Source organism: Vidua macroura, chromosome Z, assembly GCF_024509145.1.
Source record: "Vidua macroura isolate BioBank_ID:100142 chromosome Z, ASM2450914v1, whole genome shotgun sequence".
Classification (NCBI taxonomy): domain Eukaryota; kingdom Metazoa; phylum Chordata; class Aves; order Passeriformes; family Viduidae; genus Vidua; species Vidua macroura.
This window is the reverse complement of record NC_071611.1, coordinates 2600909-2617702: the sequence shown is the minus strand read 5'-3', so window position 1 is coordinate 2617702 and position 16794 is coordinate 2600909. Positions and strand designations below refer to the sequence as shown.

The 16794-nt window shown below is 45.7% G+C and overlaps 1 protein-coding gene across 2 annotated transcripts in view; it reads right to left on the bottom strand.

Annotated features, from left to right (window-relative positions):
* The window catches only part of LOXHD1 (lipoxygenase homology PLAT domains 1), a 32294-nt gene extending 16142 nt beyond the window's left edge, over positions 1 to 16152 (bottom strand). Inside the window, exons 1-3 of one of the 2 annotated variants that reach the window (XM_054003462.1) lie at positions 15948 to 16152; positions 7628 to 7805; positions 2128 to 2313 (exon numbers count right to left, since the gene is read on the bottom strand). In XM_054003462.1, coding sequence (XP_053859437.1) covers positions 2128 to 2313; positions 7628 to 7805; positions 15948 to 16121 — 538 coding nt within the window. In that variant the 5' untranslated portion in view covers positions 16122 to 16152. Of the gene's footprint in view, positions 1 to 2127; positions 2314 to 7627; positions 7806 to 11054; positions 11111 to 15947 lie in introns of those variants that run through there. The other variant, XM_054003463.1, reaches the window with a different exon arrangement.
* Between the last annotated feature and the right edge of the window lie 642 nt (positions 16153 to 16794).

The window sequence follows — 16794 nt, the reverse complement described above, 5'->3', positions numbered from 1 at the left end:
TTTCAGGTTCTAGACACCCAGCTTAGTATTTTAGCTGAATTGTGGTGGCTATCTGGGTACATGTTCTTAGCCCAGAGCAAATTTAAACTAATTGAGCCTATTTACTGCTTAGCCTAAGGCTAAACTCTGTTACCTCCCTTTGCCACCAACCAGCTGCACACAGCCAGCAATTACCAACTTGTGTCAGCAGCATCATCAGTGGCACTGAGAAGCTGAACCGTGATCACTTGTGCAAGAAGGGAAAGGCAGAAAAATCCTCCTGGATTAACAGGATTTGCTTGTCACGCAGCAGGAAACAGACTTGTGGGGCTCACTGCCACAGGATGTGTGGGTGCCAGTGTCTCCTGGAGGGCCTGGGCAAGAACTGGAATGAGAAAATTCCCTGGAAATTATTTAATGGACAAAAATGATATCCAGTTCAGGAAATGCCCTGAGCTATTCATCATGCAAAATGAAGAGGGTTGTGAAAGGATTACACATGCTCGTTCAGGCTGTCCCCTTCCTCAGGCATCCAGTGATGCTGCTGTTGGAAAGAGCTGCTGGGCTCTCAGACCCTCGATCTGAGCCAGTTCCCACCTTCCTGCATCCCAGTCTGTCCATGTGCCTGAGCCCTAAGGACCAATTCCATCCTGTTAGCACGGCCAGTCACCAGGGAGCCATGATGCCACTTGAGGAAAAAGTTCTTTTAGCACACATTTTAGCTGGTGATAGGTTTGAAAGCAAATCTGCAAGTCCATGTTGATTTCTTGGTGCTATCAGAAGGATGTCTGAACCACTCTTGGAACAACCAAAAATCCTGTTTATTGAGATAAAACTCTCATTCAATAGCCCTTTCCATATCTACATCTAAACTGCAGATCTAAGGAATTAGTGTTTTGGCAAAGTAATCAGGTCAAAGCAGCTCCCTTACTGCATTCAGCACCAGCTATATAACATGATATTATAGAATTTAATCAACAAAATTGTGCTGTGTTATGGGAGTGATAAATATGAGCTCAGAGCTTGCAGTGTCTGGGAATAAGCAATCATGTTAGGTGGATGTATCTCCCTCCTATTTCACTGCAGACAGAGGCTACCATTAGATGTGTTTTTTCTCCCTCTGAAAGACTTTCCGATGGGAAAGTCTAATCCAGAGATAGCATCTTTTATTACTAGAGCGTGACATGCAGCCTTGCCCATCTGCCACAGCTTGGAGTAGTTGAGAGGATGGTGGCCAGGTCACGTCAATACTGGCATGAAACCCGTCCCAGCCATAAAACAGCTGCCTCAGTGCAACCAGCTAATGACCAGGTAGTCCCTTTGCCATTCCTCCCCAGATTGTGATAAATATTGCTGCCAAACAGCTTTATTAATAGTGGCTCAGGTGTGAGCCTGTGTGAACTTCACCTTTGGGCTGCAGCAAAGGCTGGCCACCAGTGAGGAAACCATTGTTAATTCAGTATAATCTCTTTTTCATAAAGATAGGATGGGATGTCACCACAGCAATGTTAGTGATGCACTTGTTACAAGATACCACTTGGTGCCTGAATGACAGCACAAATGACTGTGACAGTCGTACTGAGCTCTGCTCTGCTCTTTGTGACACCAGTCAGGGTGTCCAGCAGCAGGGAAGTGTCAGAACCTCTCTCAGCAGCACGCTGCATGCTCACTGGCTGATGCAATGATCTTAATAAAGCCAGACACAGATCTTTATTTCTTTCTTCCAAGGCTCGCTGCGTTACACCAGGCTGCATTTCCCCGCGTGTCAGTGTCAGGCTGAGAACATTAAACTGCTCTGGGGGTGGCATGCTGGCCTGTGTGAGAGATATGGATGGAGTCAGTGTGTTGGGACAACAGCCTAGGTGGCTTTGCTCTGGGGGAGGCATCGCTGTTGCTGCAGAGGTGTCTGCAAGCCCAGACTGAAGCTGGGGACGTGCTGCAGCAGATGCTGCACCAGCAGCCAGGGAGAGGGTCGCCTGCATGAAGGGGGTGTGTCTAGACAGGGAAGCTAGGACACAGGGTCTGGGTAAAATCCAGGTAATTTTCCCAGCCTGAAGCAGAGCTGGGGACTCTGCCTGCCCTGTGCCTGTGTGTTTCCTCAAGTGAAAACATCCCAAACTCTCCCACCACCCCTGTCGCTGCCCTGACCTTTGTTGTCATGCCAGATCCGCACTTTGCAGAGGTCTCCCAGGCTCAGCATTTCAGAGAAGCTGAATTCATCCATCTGGTTCCTCTCAAACTTGTTAGACTTGTTGGACTCCTTCAGAGGCAGGGTGCCGCTGTCCCCATACTCCCCAAACAGGATCAAGGACACGTTGGCATCGGTGCCTGCTCCTGGAGGGAGAGAGCAGAGAAAAATGCCACGGGTTACCCTGCCACCTTGGGCTGACTCCCAACTCCTCCCAGGCTGCACGGGGAGGCAGCAAAGGCAGGCTGGAAGAGGCTGCAGGGGTGCTCATGTTTCTCTGGGCACCGCCAGGACATTTCAGTGGATTTGTGCAGGATCCTGCAGGGAGGACAACCAGCTCTTCCAGTTCATCCCACAAATACAGCTGGATACTTTGCCCTGGCACTTGAGGTTTGGTGACTGTGGTGATGGCAGTGCTCATAGGAAGCAGAAATTTCTGTTCCTGATGGAGGGCTGTCCATCACAATGCTCTTCAGGGGATGTCAGGGTAGTTACTCCCATTATTCCAAGGTAGCTTGGGAAGTAAAGTGACTTGCCCAGCAGCAATCTACTAAGGAGTGTTAAATAACATACTTTATAACTTCTCTAGCCACAAAGTGGTGTCCTGGGCTTCCCACTAAAGCACAGTCCCTTTTCAACACTCAGTCATTCCCTCCTGCAGTCCCACAACCTTTTCCAAGCAATTGTGACACTCAGGATCCTTCACTGGGGTCTGTCTCCTCCTGCTCTTGCTGTGTTTGATGGTACAGAGATTTCAGAGCTACGTCCAGATCATCAACCAAGCCACTGCGGCATCTCATGGCCCACTTCACTACAGATCTTTCTTCTATATTGCTCTTTCTCAAAATATTGTCCATGCAGCAATTAATGGGAAAAGTCCCAGTTTCTCACACAACAGTTTGCCCTACCAAATTCCACATTTTTATTGTGTATATGCTAGGAAATTAAAAAACTTCCGAAATGATCTTTATTACCTGATATTGAGCGTCATTTGTCCTCTACTGCCCATATTTTGCCAAAGAAAACAGCCGTGCTGTTCTCCTAGCTTTTGGGGAGTTCAAGACCAAACCACCTGCAGTGACCTTACATTTTAGCTGCAAGTGTTACATTTTCACCTTGCACTATTTATGGTTCGACCAAAATGATTGCATTTTAATTTTGACGCTGCAATATAGAAGCAGATTCACGGAGAGAAATAAGATTACGCATGGGCAGACAGTCATTGCTGTATCAGAACTAAGGCCCTTAAATTTTGGAAAAGGAGAACGAGACCATCAAGCTCAAATCCGCCTTACAAAGAAACTCGGCATCTGCCACCCTCATTTGGATAGCCCAGCTTTGAAAGTCTAGCCTCCTGCCAGGCCCTTTCTTACACAAGAGTATCACAAATCCACTTTGAGCCACAGAGACAGTGTTTCCCACAGCTCCATTCAAACACAATGCAGAGACAAAGTTAGGGGGACTGTAAACTTCTGGAGAAAGGTCCCACTTCCACAGGATTGTTACTTGAATACAGAAGTTAGGAAGAAATCATGACTGTTCTTATGGAAGGACTTGAAAAAAAAAAAAAATTGGTAGAAGAAAAAGAGGAGAGAAATGGTCATACAGAGGAAAAGTAAAGCAACACGTGTCCATGCAAGAAGCTGCCCATGTTAAATTGGGGCTAATTTTCAACAGTTCCCTGGGAAGGGTTTAAGTAGGAAGAGAAAGCATCAGGGATCCACGCAGTTCACCTGGCAGTACTTTTTATGACCCCAAAGCTTGCTGAGGTGAGGAACAAAGCAAACTGAAGTCCCTTTCCTTGCAAGGAGCAGGCTCCTAATTAATGCCAGGTCTCAAAAAGCACAGAACCAACTGTTTCTTAGCAAAACTGTCCCTGCAGGAAGAAGCTTACGAAGGTCTCATGCTGTGACATTTCCCTCACAAGCAATTAGCAGGAGATGGGAAAGTAAAAGACAGAAATGCTAAATCAATGTACATTTCACTTATTTGGGTCACTGATATTTTTGTTGTTGTTGTTGTTGCCAGTTCTAGGAAACCATCAGGTGCATTTAGGAACTGTAAAAGACTTGACAAATGAAGAGATGAAGGTACTGTGGTTGCAGCAGCCTTAACTGGTGATGAGTGCAATAGCTCATGGATTGATTCTGGGATCTGCAGAACTGAGCTGAACTTCATCATCAACACCCTAAACAATGTCAGAGTGTTTCCTCAGCAGATTTCCAGCTAAGGGCAGATTTGTGTGAGTGACTGACATGCTGAAGGCCAGAATTCCAACCCAGACGGACCTCGAGAAACTCGAGGACTGGGCAAGCAGAAATCCCGTGGAATTCAGCAAGGAGAAATGCAAACTCCTCTGTCTAGGTTGGAATAAACTTTGCACATGCTGGGAGGCTGAAGATGTCCCAGAGTTTACAGCAGTTCCCTTCACATTCTGATTGGATCCAAGCTAGCAGGAAGTTTCCAGAGCTCAGTGCAAAACACCAGTTTGAATTCCTGTGTCAAGACACTGAGAAGAGCTCAGAGGGTGGCTACTAAGATGGCCAAGAGCTGGGACACACCACTGTGAGGAGAAGCCCAGAGAGGAGTTGGGGCAGGAGCACAAGGGCCCCATGTGCAGGGACAGGGGTCATGATGACAGGGCCACGTACTGTGCCACAGCATACCCCAAAAAGCCAAAGCCACAAGTTGCTGGGGAGGTTCAGGCTGGGAATGAGGAAGAAACAAGTCTCTTAGGAATATGGTGCAGGTCTGGGCGCAGATGCCTGGGGAGGTGGTGGCATCACCATTCCTGGAGTTGTCCAGTGTTTGGCTGGGCACTCTTAGCTGGCTTGACCTGGTGCTGGCAGCACTCCTTTGAGCAGGAGAATGGGTGAAGCAACCTCTAGAGGACCCTTTCAACAGGAATCTCTAGGATTATATGATTCCTGCTGAGCAGATGCTTCATTTTCAAACGAACTCTGGGCTTGAGTCACAGCCTTCTGAGGCCAAAGAATGTCTGTCTTTTTACATTAAAAAAGACCTATATAAGGCACTATGAGCTGACATCAACTGTCCTAAATTATGTAATTTGTAGGTTGGAACTGAGTTGACAACATCCTAATTAATCTTATAACAGCAGAGATAAGAACCTTCTGCTTCATTAATGCTTGGAAAATGAGAAAGCAGTATTTATTCACCCTCCATCTTTATTGCATTAACATGTATATGATGCTTGCATAAAGAAAGTAAAAATTAACCAGCCAAAGGACATTTTTGTGCCTCAGAAAGAGCCATCAGGTGGTCTGCCTCTATTACATCTATGTCTATGGGTCCTGCCTTGATGAAAATCAGATTGTGCTTTACATCTGATATCAAGGCCTTGGTTTTAACCAAAGATTACCCATCTGACTTGGGAAGTGTACGCCCTAACAACCTCCTCTTTTCTGTGTGTTGTCTGAGAGTCATCTGAAGTACTGCTGGTGGTGGAAAAGAGGTGATTTGAGCTTTGCAGGAGCAGAGCTGTTCCCTGTTGCAAACTCTGTAGGTCAGATTTTCACTGGAGCAGGGTGACTTTGCGAAAGACAAACTGTAACTTAAAGGTTTCCTTGAGGAAAATGTAAAACAATGCTGTTATTAAACATGTGTGTGTGGTGGAGAGGAAATAGCTTATGCTTTCTAGTTTGCTGCAGAATCTTCTTTGTGAGATTAATTTTCCCTAACTTTAGCCATCTAACCTAATTTAATAATGAAATCTCTGTCTGAATCTGATGAAGAAAAACTCAAAAGGCAGAGACCCTCAGGAGAGTTATCCAGACCTCTGATGAAGACTTCTTTCCCAGATGAATTGACCACGGACAGTTTAGACTAGAAGGAACTAAAACAAGAAATATATTATTTTTCAGAGAGTGGCAAATAGGTGAGATTATTTTTTCTGTGTATTTTCTTTTTTCTTTTTTCCTTTTTTCTTTTTGGTGATTCTTATGAGCTGGAAAGTTGAAAGCCATTGCAAAGAAAAACTTTATACCTAGGAATAAACAGATTTGATTCCAGCCCTTGTGCAGTATTGCTGCTCCTTGACAATGTCAGTGTGACAGGAGATGATATAACATGTTTAAACACCACCAAGGATAAAATGTCTTTCTTCCTGAATTGGTCCAACCAGGAGTAATTGTGGAATACATAATGATCAAAAGGGGGAGATGGTTCATGACTTGCGCCTGCTTTAGATAAGCTGGATGAAGTTCAGCATCATGTCAGTGAGCTGTGTGATCTAATCACAAACAGGCTCTCTGAAACCTCTCTGTAATCTGCTCTTTCCTACTGGTGGTTGCTGTTCATAATGAAATAAAATGTTTCTTCATTAATACCCGTCATCCTTCATTCAATGGGAAGGGCAGATCTGTCTGCTGCTGCTGTCATTTTCCCTTCTCCTCTCATTTCTATGTCCATCACCTTTGTGAGTTAGCTCACAGAAAGATTTACCATTACATTAGATGGATGGCCAGATACATAAACAAATCTTCCTCTCTCTCTGTCTCTCTTTTGTTTTTTGTATTTCACTACCTGGCAGAGAAGATCGATAAGATGTGGTGAGGTGGCACAAAGATGTTCTGCCAGAGAAATTTTAATATTCTCAGATCAAACCTTAGAAGCTGCATAAATTACTGCTGATAAAACCAGGAGGAAGGAAAAAAAAAAAAGAAGAAAGTAACAAAGGAATAAAGAAAAGATATTTTGAGGTCAGCAGTTGGTTATGTGAACTGATGTGACAGAATCTCACTTGAGGAAGACACCTTTGGAACAAAGTGTCTTCAATACAATGCTTGGCTTGCCCCATCTTGGCACTATTCACTTTACATGTGGCAGCAGATTTCATCCAGTAGCCTGACAAAATTTCCCATGAAAAGAGGCAGTGATCCCAGGAAATTACATTGAAACCCATTTCTTGGCTCTTGAAGCTCTTTCTGTATACCCTGTTCCATTCTTCTATCTGTTCTGCATTTAGAAATGTTGTTTTTTTTTTTTTTTTCTTCACAGCCTGAGATAAATGGTCTCAAACCACTTTGAGAAGGTGGGTGAATTATTGCTGTCTGCTTTAGGTAAGACAGACCGTGCTGACTGAAAACCTGAAGCACACCAGCCCTGACCCTACATGGATGGACCTGACCAAAAAGAAAAATGTGGCTCCTGACCTCTGCATCTTGGTCTGGCAATAGTTTCTGTTAGGGTGTCTTCAGAGGAATCAAAGAGCAGTCAGACCTGGGCCTTGTGTCTAAATATGTTATTCCCAGAGCTCAGATGAGAATGAGTCTCTTAGACACTGCCACGGCAAATAGCCAGCCAAAATGGTTGTATTCCAGCTAAACTATTTTTTTTGCAAATGTAACTTCAAATGAAGCAGATGGGATTTTTTTCCACTGTGAAAAAAAACCCAAACTTTATACTAGAAAATTAATAAAATATCCAGTGAGGACCAACCTCCAATGTCACTGGTTTTAACCTGAAGAGTGTATGTGGTGTCCTCCATCATCTGCTCGTCGTTTATGACAGCTGGCATCTCACACACCAGGCTTCCCGTGGCATTTTTCAGCTTGGACAGCCAATCCCCATAGGTAAATGTGGCCACTTCCTGGTTAGTAAGGTTCTTCAGGGTGATCTGTGAAGAGCCAAAATGGGGGGGAAAAACATGCCATTTGAATGAGGGCAAATGTTAAACTTATAAAGTACATGATATGGTAGGACATGGGGAGAGCTTGGCCATAGCTCCAAAGCTTGCCCTGAACTCTTCTGGGATAAATTGAGTTCTCTCCTATGGACAGTATTTGTTGTGGTGGTTTGTTCTGAGAAATGGTCTTCACAGTATTATAATGCCTTTTCAACCATGTGGCAAAGCAAAGGGAGAAATTTGCTCCTGTGACCTAAGTTATGGACAAAGCTCATCTCTAAGAGGGTCAGACCTCTCCTGTGAGCCAGCATGGAATTCACTCCGAAGACTTCTCTGGGAATAACAGAGTTATTAAAAACTTCACTACCTCTCCTCGAAGCACTCGGCATCTTTCTTTTGCCTGTCTCCTTTGCGTGAACAAGCAGAATTCATTGTAGAGAGACACAAGCCCAAACAAGTTAAAACAAGGCACAAGATAAAATTAGGCCAGCAAAAACTTAATATTTCACACACTTCTCCCTCTGGGAAAAGGTGACAGAACAAACAGTATGCAACAGATATTAGTCACACTATCTAACGTGTTGTGGAAGCAGCTCAGATGCTGTGGTGATAAGAACAGAATGGGAATGAATTCAGAGCAGCTCAACAAGTTATTCCAACAAATGCTTAATAAAATACCCACCTTTATGTCTCTTGTGTGTGGGCTTGGTGGAGCATCAGTCAAGTGGGAGAAAAGCATTACACCTGCCTAGAGCAAAAACCTAGCAATAAGTTCTCACTAAACTGGGGGAGCTGAAGGGAAGGCAGGAGGCCGTGCTGTAAATTGCCATTTGTGTCACCATCCAACAGAAACAGAGGCTGCCCCTGTGTGTAGCGGTGCATCAGAAAACACTGCCTCTGCAAAGGCCGTGGAAACATGAGCCCAGACGTGTCAGAGAAGCGTGGCATAGTGTCAGGGAGGAGCGAGCCAGGAGTGGTGGGAAATGTCACATTAGAAAAGGATGCCTGGATGTCGATAGCTCCGCTGCTCCAAGCATGGCTGCGTGCCATGCAAAGAGCCCAGCTGACCTGCGAAAATCTTCAAGGCTGTAGATTCCCCCAGACACTCTGACTCCTCATCCCAGGGTGCACCACTCTCGTTGGGAAGATTTTATTCTTTGTGCCTGATCAGGGTTTTCCTCGGTGTAACTCATGTCCATTGCCTCGTGACTTTTTGCTGTCCACCTCTGGGAAGAGTGTGGATCAATGGTTGTTGTAACCTCCTTTCAAGCAGCAGAAGACTGTAACTAGATTCCCCCCTCAACCTTTTCTTGTCATGGCTTAAAAACTCTATTTTCCTCAGCCTTTCCTAGAGTGCCACGTGCTTCTTGTAGCCCCGTGACCACCTCAGTGCCCTTCCACTCCATGCTCATATATCAACCTAAGGAAAAAAAAACTTCAGTAAAACTTATCTTGAGATAAAACGTGCTCAAATTCTGTCTTCAAGTTTCAGGTCTCCCAGTCCATGGCCTTCCACTGACCCCAACCAAGCCTTGCTGGAGTCTTCAGCAATTCAAAAGAAGAATACTGCTCCAGGTTATAAAAAAGTTGTTTTAAAAAGGGCAGTAGCTACAGTGAAGATGAGCAGTAAGCCATGCTGCTTGTGCATTGAGTGGTTCTGTGGGTAGGACACTCATCTGGGGTTTTCAATCTGCCTGATGCTAAAGAGGGATCTGTAACACAGCACCTTCACCCCCCTGTCCCAGGGGGACAGGACGTTTTTGGCTGTAGAAGATGTCCCACTTTTCTAAAAAGCTGCTTATTCATAGCCAGTGACACTATTACTTTGTGGTCAAAAAAACCTGTTCTGTGAGTCAAGAGATATTGAATCAGACCCTTGCTTTGAACCAGGCAGAAATCAGGTCTCCCCCACCCCAGCTGGTGGCCTTTCTGCTGGGGCACAGAAGTGTCCTCTCTCAAGGATGTGTGAACAATGCCTGCGTCCTCTTAAGAGTCCAACCCTGAAAGTTTTCTTTGCAAAATTGACTGATGTCAGGTTGACTGAAAATCTATTTTCCCCATTTATGAGAATCTATGGTTTATTTTCCCCCCACCCCAGGGCATAAACTCCATGCTGGAAGACGTTCAGCCAGCAGTACCTCTGCCCTGCTTGGGAATGACAGTGACACTGTTAGTAGCACAATGTCCTGAGCAAAGCTTGCAGGGAATTGTCAGGGAAGCAGTGGGGATAGAAGCAGATTAGAGTTGTCAGCTGGAGAGCACTCACAGACACAGAAGTCAGGCCTCTCACAAATACCCAGCCCCTGCTGAGCACTCCAGATGCTGTCTGAAAAAAAATGTCTGGCTACTAAAGCTGCTGGAGCAAAATGCCAGCTTTTTCCATCCTCAGCCCCTCACCCAGGATGTGTGATTGCATCTGTGTGCATCCTACTGTAAGCTGTAAGGACAGAAACAGAGAACTGCCCTGGTATCTCGTTCTGGGCTGGTGCTACAGGAGGAGCAGACAGGGGAAAGAGATTCATATTATGAGCGGTTTTTGCCCAAGGGATATCAGCTCAGAAATCCAACTCTATCCTGGGCTGATCCCCCAGTGTGGGCAGCAGGGCAGGGGGGATTCTGCCCCTGTGCCCCTGTGCTCAGCTGAGAGCCCACCTGCAGAGCTGCCCCAGCCCTGGCTCCAACAGCACAAGGACGTGGAGCTGCTGGAGCCAGCCCAGAGGAGGCCCCGGAGCTGCTGCCAGGGCTGGAGCCCCTCTGCTCTGGAGCCAGCCTGGCAGAGCTGGGGCTGTTCAGCTGCACAAGAGAAGGCTCCAGGGAGAGCTCAGAGCCCCTGCCAGGGCCTCAAGGGGCTCCAGGAGAGCTGCACAGGGACTGGGGACAAGGCATGCAGGGACAGCACACAGGCAATGGCTTCCACTGCCAGAGGGCAGGCACAGGTGGGATATTGGGAACTGGGAATTGCTGGCTGGGAGGGTGGGCAGGCCCTGGCCCAGGGTGCCCAGAGCAGCTCTGGCTGCCCTTGGATCCCTGGCAGTGTCCAAGGCCAGGCTGGACAGGGCTTGGAGTAACCTGGGCTAGTGGAAGGTGTCCCTGCCCATGGCAGGGGATGGAATGAGACGATCTTTAAATGTCGTTTCCAACCCAAACTGTGATTCTGCGGTCACAGCAAGGGACGCAGAAGCAGCAGCAGTGGCAGGCTGACCTCTGGGTCCCCATGTGGGTGCACTGCCTCTCACTTACCCAGCATGGACCCCTAGATGCTGGCACATCATGTGGTCAGTGGTGGGACCTGGGCATCCCCAGGGAAGCCCCACATCCCACCTAACCTGGGGGCAGGTAAGGAGCTTGTTCAGGCATCGCCCCCTCTCTCAGGTCTCATGACTACAGAGGGGGCCTGAACAGTTTGTTGGAAGGGGTGAAAGCTGAATGTAGCCTTTCCCAGTGACTAAAATAGCAGAAAATTAATCCAATCCTGCAAGGAGATGTTTGTGGGTGTTCCACACACAGAGGATGATGCAGGATTTTGGTTTAAATCATGAGGGTCAAGCAAGTCATCTCAGCAAGCTGAGCTGAGACTATATTTAATTTCTGCCTGCTCCTCTCAGTAAAACTAGCTGCTGCTGCTTGACAATGAGACCACTACTTTGCATTGCACCTAAGCTATTTTTTAGGATACCTAGAACTCGCTGTGGGCATCCAGTGTGATTTCCAGCTCAAACTTCTTGCTAATTATGCAGGGAGCTTAACTGGGCTGTAGAACACCAATAAGCCATGAAAAGAAAGTGGCAGAAGCGTGTATGAATAACACATTGATAATTTGCTTTGTAGCTGAGCAAATACAGTAGTTGACAGGAACATTAAACCAACAATTTGAAATTAATTGCACACTGTCTCCTGCAATGGAAAAGTTTGACATGTCCGATTATTTGATTTACCCCTACCCAGTCTTTTTCCAGATGTCATGTAAAACATGCTCCACAACGTCTCCCACTCTGCTGATATCAAAATACACAGCTCCTGGAATTCACCTTTAAAGGCTCAAACACAGAACTTCATGCTTCTGTTGCATGTCATTATTCTTCACTTAAACCTAGGAACTTCTGACTGTAAAACAAAAAGACTTCTCTCTTTTGCAAAGAATAAAAGTCAGCTTCAGCTATGTAATTCTCAATTCTCAATAATAACTCTCAAATTCTCTTAATCTCCTTTATACAAAGGAGAAAGGACTGAATAAAGACCGAGTCCCACATGCAGGATTATTTGTGACGTTTGAATGCAATGCAATTAGTGCTTCATTAAGGCAGCTTCTTATCTGTCTGGCTTTGACAGCACAAAGTAACATTAAAATTCTGAGGGAAGCAACTCTGCAGAATTCAACAGTCTCATAATTCCTGCTATTTCACTGAGCTTTCATCCCTACTTGTTTCTAGCTTTTCAACTTCAAAGCTAAGACACTGGGCAGCAGGTGAAATCATCACAGGGACTGAGAAAGCAGCTATCCCAGGAAGAGGTTTCCAAAGAATGCATTTAGATAAATTTCCTAATTAGAGTGAAAATTCTTTAATGCTAAGGGTGGGCAGGCCCTGGCACAGGGTGCCCAGAGAAGCTGTGGCTGCCCCTGGATCCCTGGAAGTGTCCAAGGCCAGTTTGGATGGGCTTGGAACAGCCTGGGCTAGTGGAAGGTGTCCCTGCCCATGGCAGGGGGTTGGAACGGGATGAACTTTGTTGTCCCCTCCAACCCAAACCATTCTGTGATTCTGTTATTTTGTTCCCTGTTTTTTCAGAAACACAGAGCAGTGTCATGGCAGCTTGATGTGGAAGAACATGAGATTCAGCACTAGATCAGTGGAAAAGGTCCCCACTCTGTGTCCCTCCAGCAGTGGTGTGATCAGAAAGCATTGCTCAGCTTTAGAGAACATTCACAGTGCCTGCTTGGGCATAGTAATGATCAATAATGTTCATTTTGTTGCAAAACATCACTAATAGAATTTTGTTCCCTGTAGTGGTTTAGGTACTAGCATTTAAAACATATTGCTATTTGTGGTAGCAAGTTTGAATTTTCAGCACCAGGTTCATTACTTCGCTGAGATTCTGAATGAAATTTTAGTATATTTTATGAAGACAGGAAAAAAATATGACTACTTGCCTGCTAGTAAATTGAATCTTTTGGCTGTGTACAGAATCATTGATAATTCATGCATTTTAATTGGTATTTATGCATTTCTATATCTGGTGAACTAAAAGCGGTATAAATTATGGCTAGCAACAGTTTACCAAAAGACCAAAGGGAATTAAAAAGATCATTTATTGTTAGTTTAATAGAACAAGAAAACTGAGAATATCATGTAGATAAATGGAGCAACAAATGGTTAATTACGGGGTTGATGGCTTAATCTAGCTTCTCATTTCACTGTGCTAGTTAGCACTAACTGTGAACCATCTGTCTGAGAGTTTAGCACTACCCCCACAAGTATTTCATTATGCAGTCTTAATATGCACTTTTGACAGAAATGGAAATGGGCTCCGATCAGTTTTCATGTCACACCAGGCTACGTAAGTTTTTAAGGCTGGAATACAAATCAGAGAACAAAAATCCTTCCTCCCCTCTTCCAGAATGCTTCTGTAGGCCACCCTCTGCCTGGGAATGCAAATGCTGTGTTTACCTTTGCAGGGAAGGTGGGAAAGAAAACCAATAAATAGAGTTATCTACGTAACACTGGAGTTAAAAAATCCTCTGTGATCTGTTTATCTAAGAAAAACAGAAACTATTGGCATCATTTCCATAAGCTTCTAAAACCACAGAATTTTTAAAGAATGGTTTGGGTTGGAAGCAACCTTAAGGACCTTCCAGTTCAACCTCCTGCCATGGGCAGGACACCTTCCACTATCCCAGGTTGTTCCAAGCCCCGTCCAGCCTGGCCTTGGACACTTTCAGGGATCCAGGGGCAGCCACAGCTGCTCTGGGAAACCTGTGCCAGGGCCTGCCCACCCTCACAGCCAAGAATTTCTTTCTAATGTCTAATTTAAATCCGTCCTCTTTTAGTGTAAAACCCTTGCCCCTCGTTCTGTCCCTATCTGCCCATGTAAAAAATTGCTGCACCTCACTTTTATAAGCCCTCTTTTAAGTCTGTTCTCAAGACCTGTTCTTGTTGCCTGGTCCACCTGTGACTTCTGTAGAGCTGGAAGGTGGCTGTAAAGCCTACTGGATAGGTCCAAATGAGAGTCTTCCCTGCCCACTTCCCTGGAAAATCTTTGATTTCAGTAGGACAGTCCAGCAGGCTGAGGGTTTGGAATGCCTGGATGGAGAAGGCAACAGGAAGGTGGGGAGGCACAACTAAAGATGCAGCCATACCTTGCCTTTGTGCTGCTGCTGATACATGACTGCAAGACCTGGAATGTCTCTGGATGAATAAGCTTTATTTGATTTCATTTTATATATGATTTATAAAACTCAGGGGAAAGCATGTGAGTAATTACAAAGGGAGTTTGACCAAGACATCTGAATCAAATCAGACAACAGGTTGAGTTATTCCTTAGGCACAGAGAGAAAAACTGTGCATCTGTGGCATCAGTTATAAAGATATGTGCTGGAGGTCTGATCCTTAGAGGAACTGCAGAAGCATCAGCATAAAGTCATAGAATGTTAAGCATTGGAAGGGACTTTAACACTCATCTAGTCCCAACCCCTGCCCTGGGCAGGGACACCTTCCACTATCCCAGGGTGCTCCAAGCCCCGTCCAACTTGGCCTTGAGCAATTCTAGGGATAGGGCAGCCACAATGTCCCTGGGCAACCTGTCCCAGTATTTCACCACCCTTACGGTAAATAATTTATTTCTAATGTCCAGCCTGAATTCCTCCTCTTTCAGTTCCTCTCCTTCCCCAGCTGCTGAGAAAAAAATTTGGAAGTGGAAATGTTGAAGTAAAAATGGTACAGTAGCACAGAAATTCTTCTGAAAGTGAAGCAAAGTCCATGACTTCACTGAAAACTGCTGGCTATGTAGGATCAATGTTTAGAAACACATTATCTCTGTGAAAAAGACTGCTGTAAATTAGTAAAAAAAGAGGATAAAGGACCCAATTAAAAAATCATACAGTGTTCTCTCTGACCGTGGTTATGCTACTAGGTCTTAAACTGTTCTCATGCAAAGGTCAAGATACAGAAACCCAGCAGGGTGTCGACTCCAGGAAAAGCATGGTAAAGGAAAATGGCAGAGATGTGTTTCTCCATTAATGACATCTGATGGTCTGCAATCAGCACATCGTTCCCCCTCTATCTTAGAAATATAACTACAGGGACCCACAACAAGCAGACTACTTTTGTCTGCCCAGAGGTGATCCTTACAAGGAGCTGATGGTTTGACAGCAAAGATAAAGGCAAGCACTGTTCATTTGTGCAAGGTAGGACATCAGGGGAAAGTACCATCAATTTGCATGCTCCATTCAAAATGCAAGATAGAAATGACACCTTACTTGTATGGACAAGAAAAGAAATAAAAGTGCCTGCTAGAGGAGAAGGAAAAAGGAGAGATGGGATGATCCAGCAGAATGGATGGATTATTTGGGAATGTCCCACCCAGCCCAGGGTGCCTCTGTCTGGCAGACAAACATCCACCTTCCCAAGGATTCAGATTCCCACGTGGCAGAGATCTGCAGGGCCTGAGGGTACAAGCCAGGCACCAGAAAATATTGCAGGTTACACCTGCAACCAAGGCACATGCAGAGGAGAGTGAGATCTAACAGTGGAATCTGTGGTGAAACCATCGAACCCAACATTTATTTCCAACATTTATGTTGAAAAAGATGTCCAATATGATCTTGTCCACCCATTTACCCAGCACCACAGTGGTCATTGTAAAACCACAGTCCACAAACGTGCCACACCCACAAGCCTTTTGAACACTTCCAGACATCATGATTCCACCACAAAAAAAAGCTCTAAAACACAGCTATTCCCTCTGCTCTCTTCTTTCTTGACTGAGTTCCTGACGAGAAAAACCGTGAGAATAAAAACAGGAAAAAAATGTAGAAAATTAATGAAAACAAGTCCCTCAGTGCCTTTGTCCTCTTTGCCAGGGGCTGAGAGGCTCCAGGACATGCAGGTTGTGAGAGACCCGTGATGCCAAGAGCGTTACCCTTTCCATGAACCAGTGCGGGCGCGTCCCCTTCCCGTCCGTCCGGATCCTCATCTTCCTGAGGGGTGCGATGTCGGCAATCTCCATAATGAAACTGTCCTCCTGGCCCCGCTCAAACCTGCAGGGATTGGAAGACCAAGGAGGTTTTCCTGCTGCTTTACAGCCTCTCCACATCTCCGTCCCGTGCCGCAGCCCTGGCCGTGCCAACAGCCTCAAATCAAAAGTTTATGAGTGTTCTTCATTGGACTTGAGCTTTTCTGTGCTGCAATCACCAGCTACTGTGCCACTGGCAAGACACCTCGGTGCAGATTTGACAGGGATTCCTCCTTCCCTGGAAAACACAGCCCACCTGGAGCTGCTCCAGGCAGCCTGTAGCATACATTACTGTTCTGTTTGTAACCAGAACAATAGCGGCTCACAGTCAGGCTTCTGAACATCGCCTCCCTCCTGGCAGCTGCCCACTTCCCTGTCCTTGGCCAGTTCCAGCTAGAAGGCAAAATAATTTTGCCTCATCTCCTTCCCCTGGGGCGCAGCACAAAACTCTGTGTTTTGTGGAGAGAGGCAGTTGCTGCAGCTCAGCTAAATGCGGCACCGGGATTGAAGCCCAATGCCCAAGTTTAGTAAGCACAGGCAAATTGTGTTAGAATGGAGACAAAGCCAACCTGATGAAATTGGGGGATTTGGATTTGCAAACTGTCTCTGCCTCTGGTAAGAACCAGGGTGGGTTTGTGTAAGCTTGCATGAAAGACCTTCCCCGGTGCGTGGCTGCTGTGTACGGGCACAGGGATGTGCAGGAGCTGCTCATCCATAGCAATCAGCAGGAAGCAGGAGGAGAAGGGAAAAACAG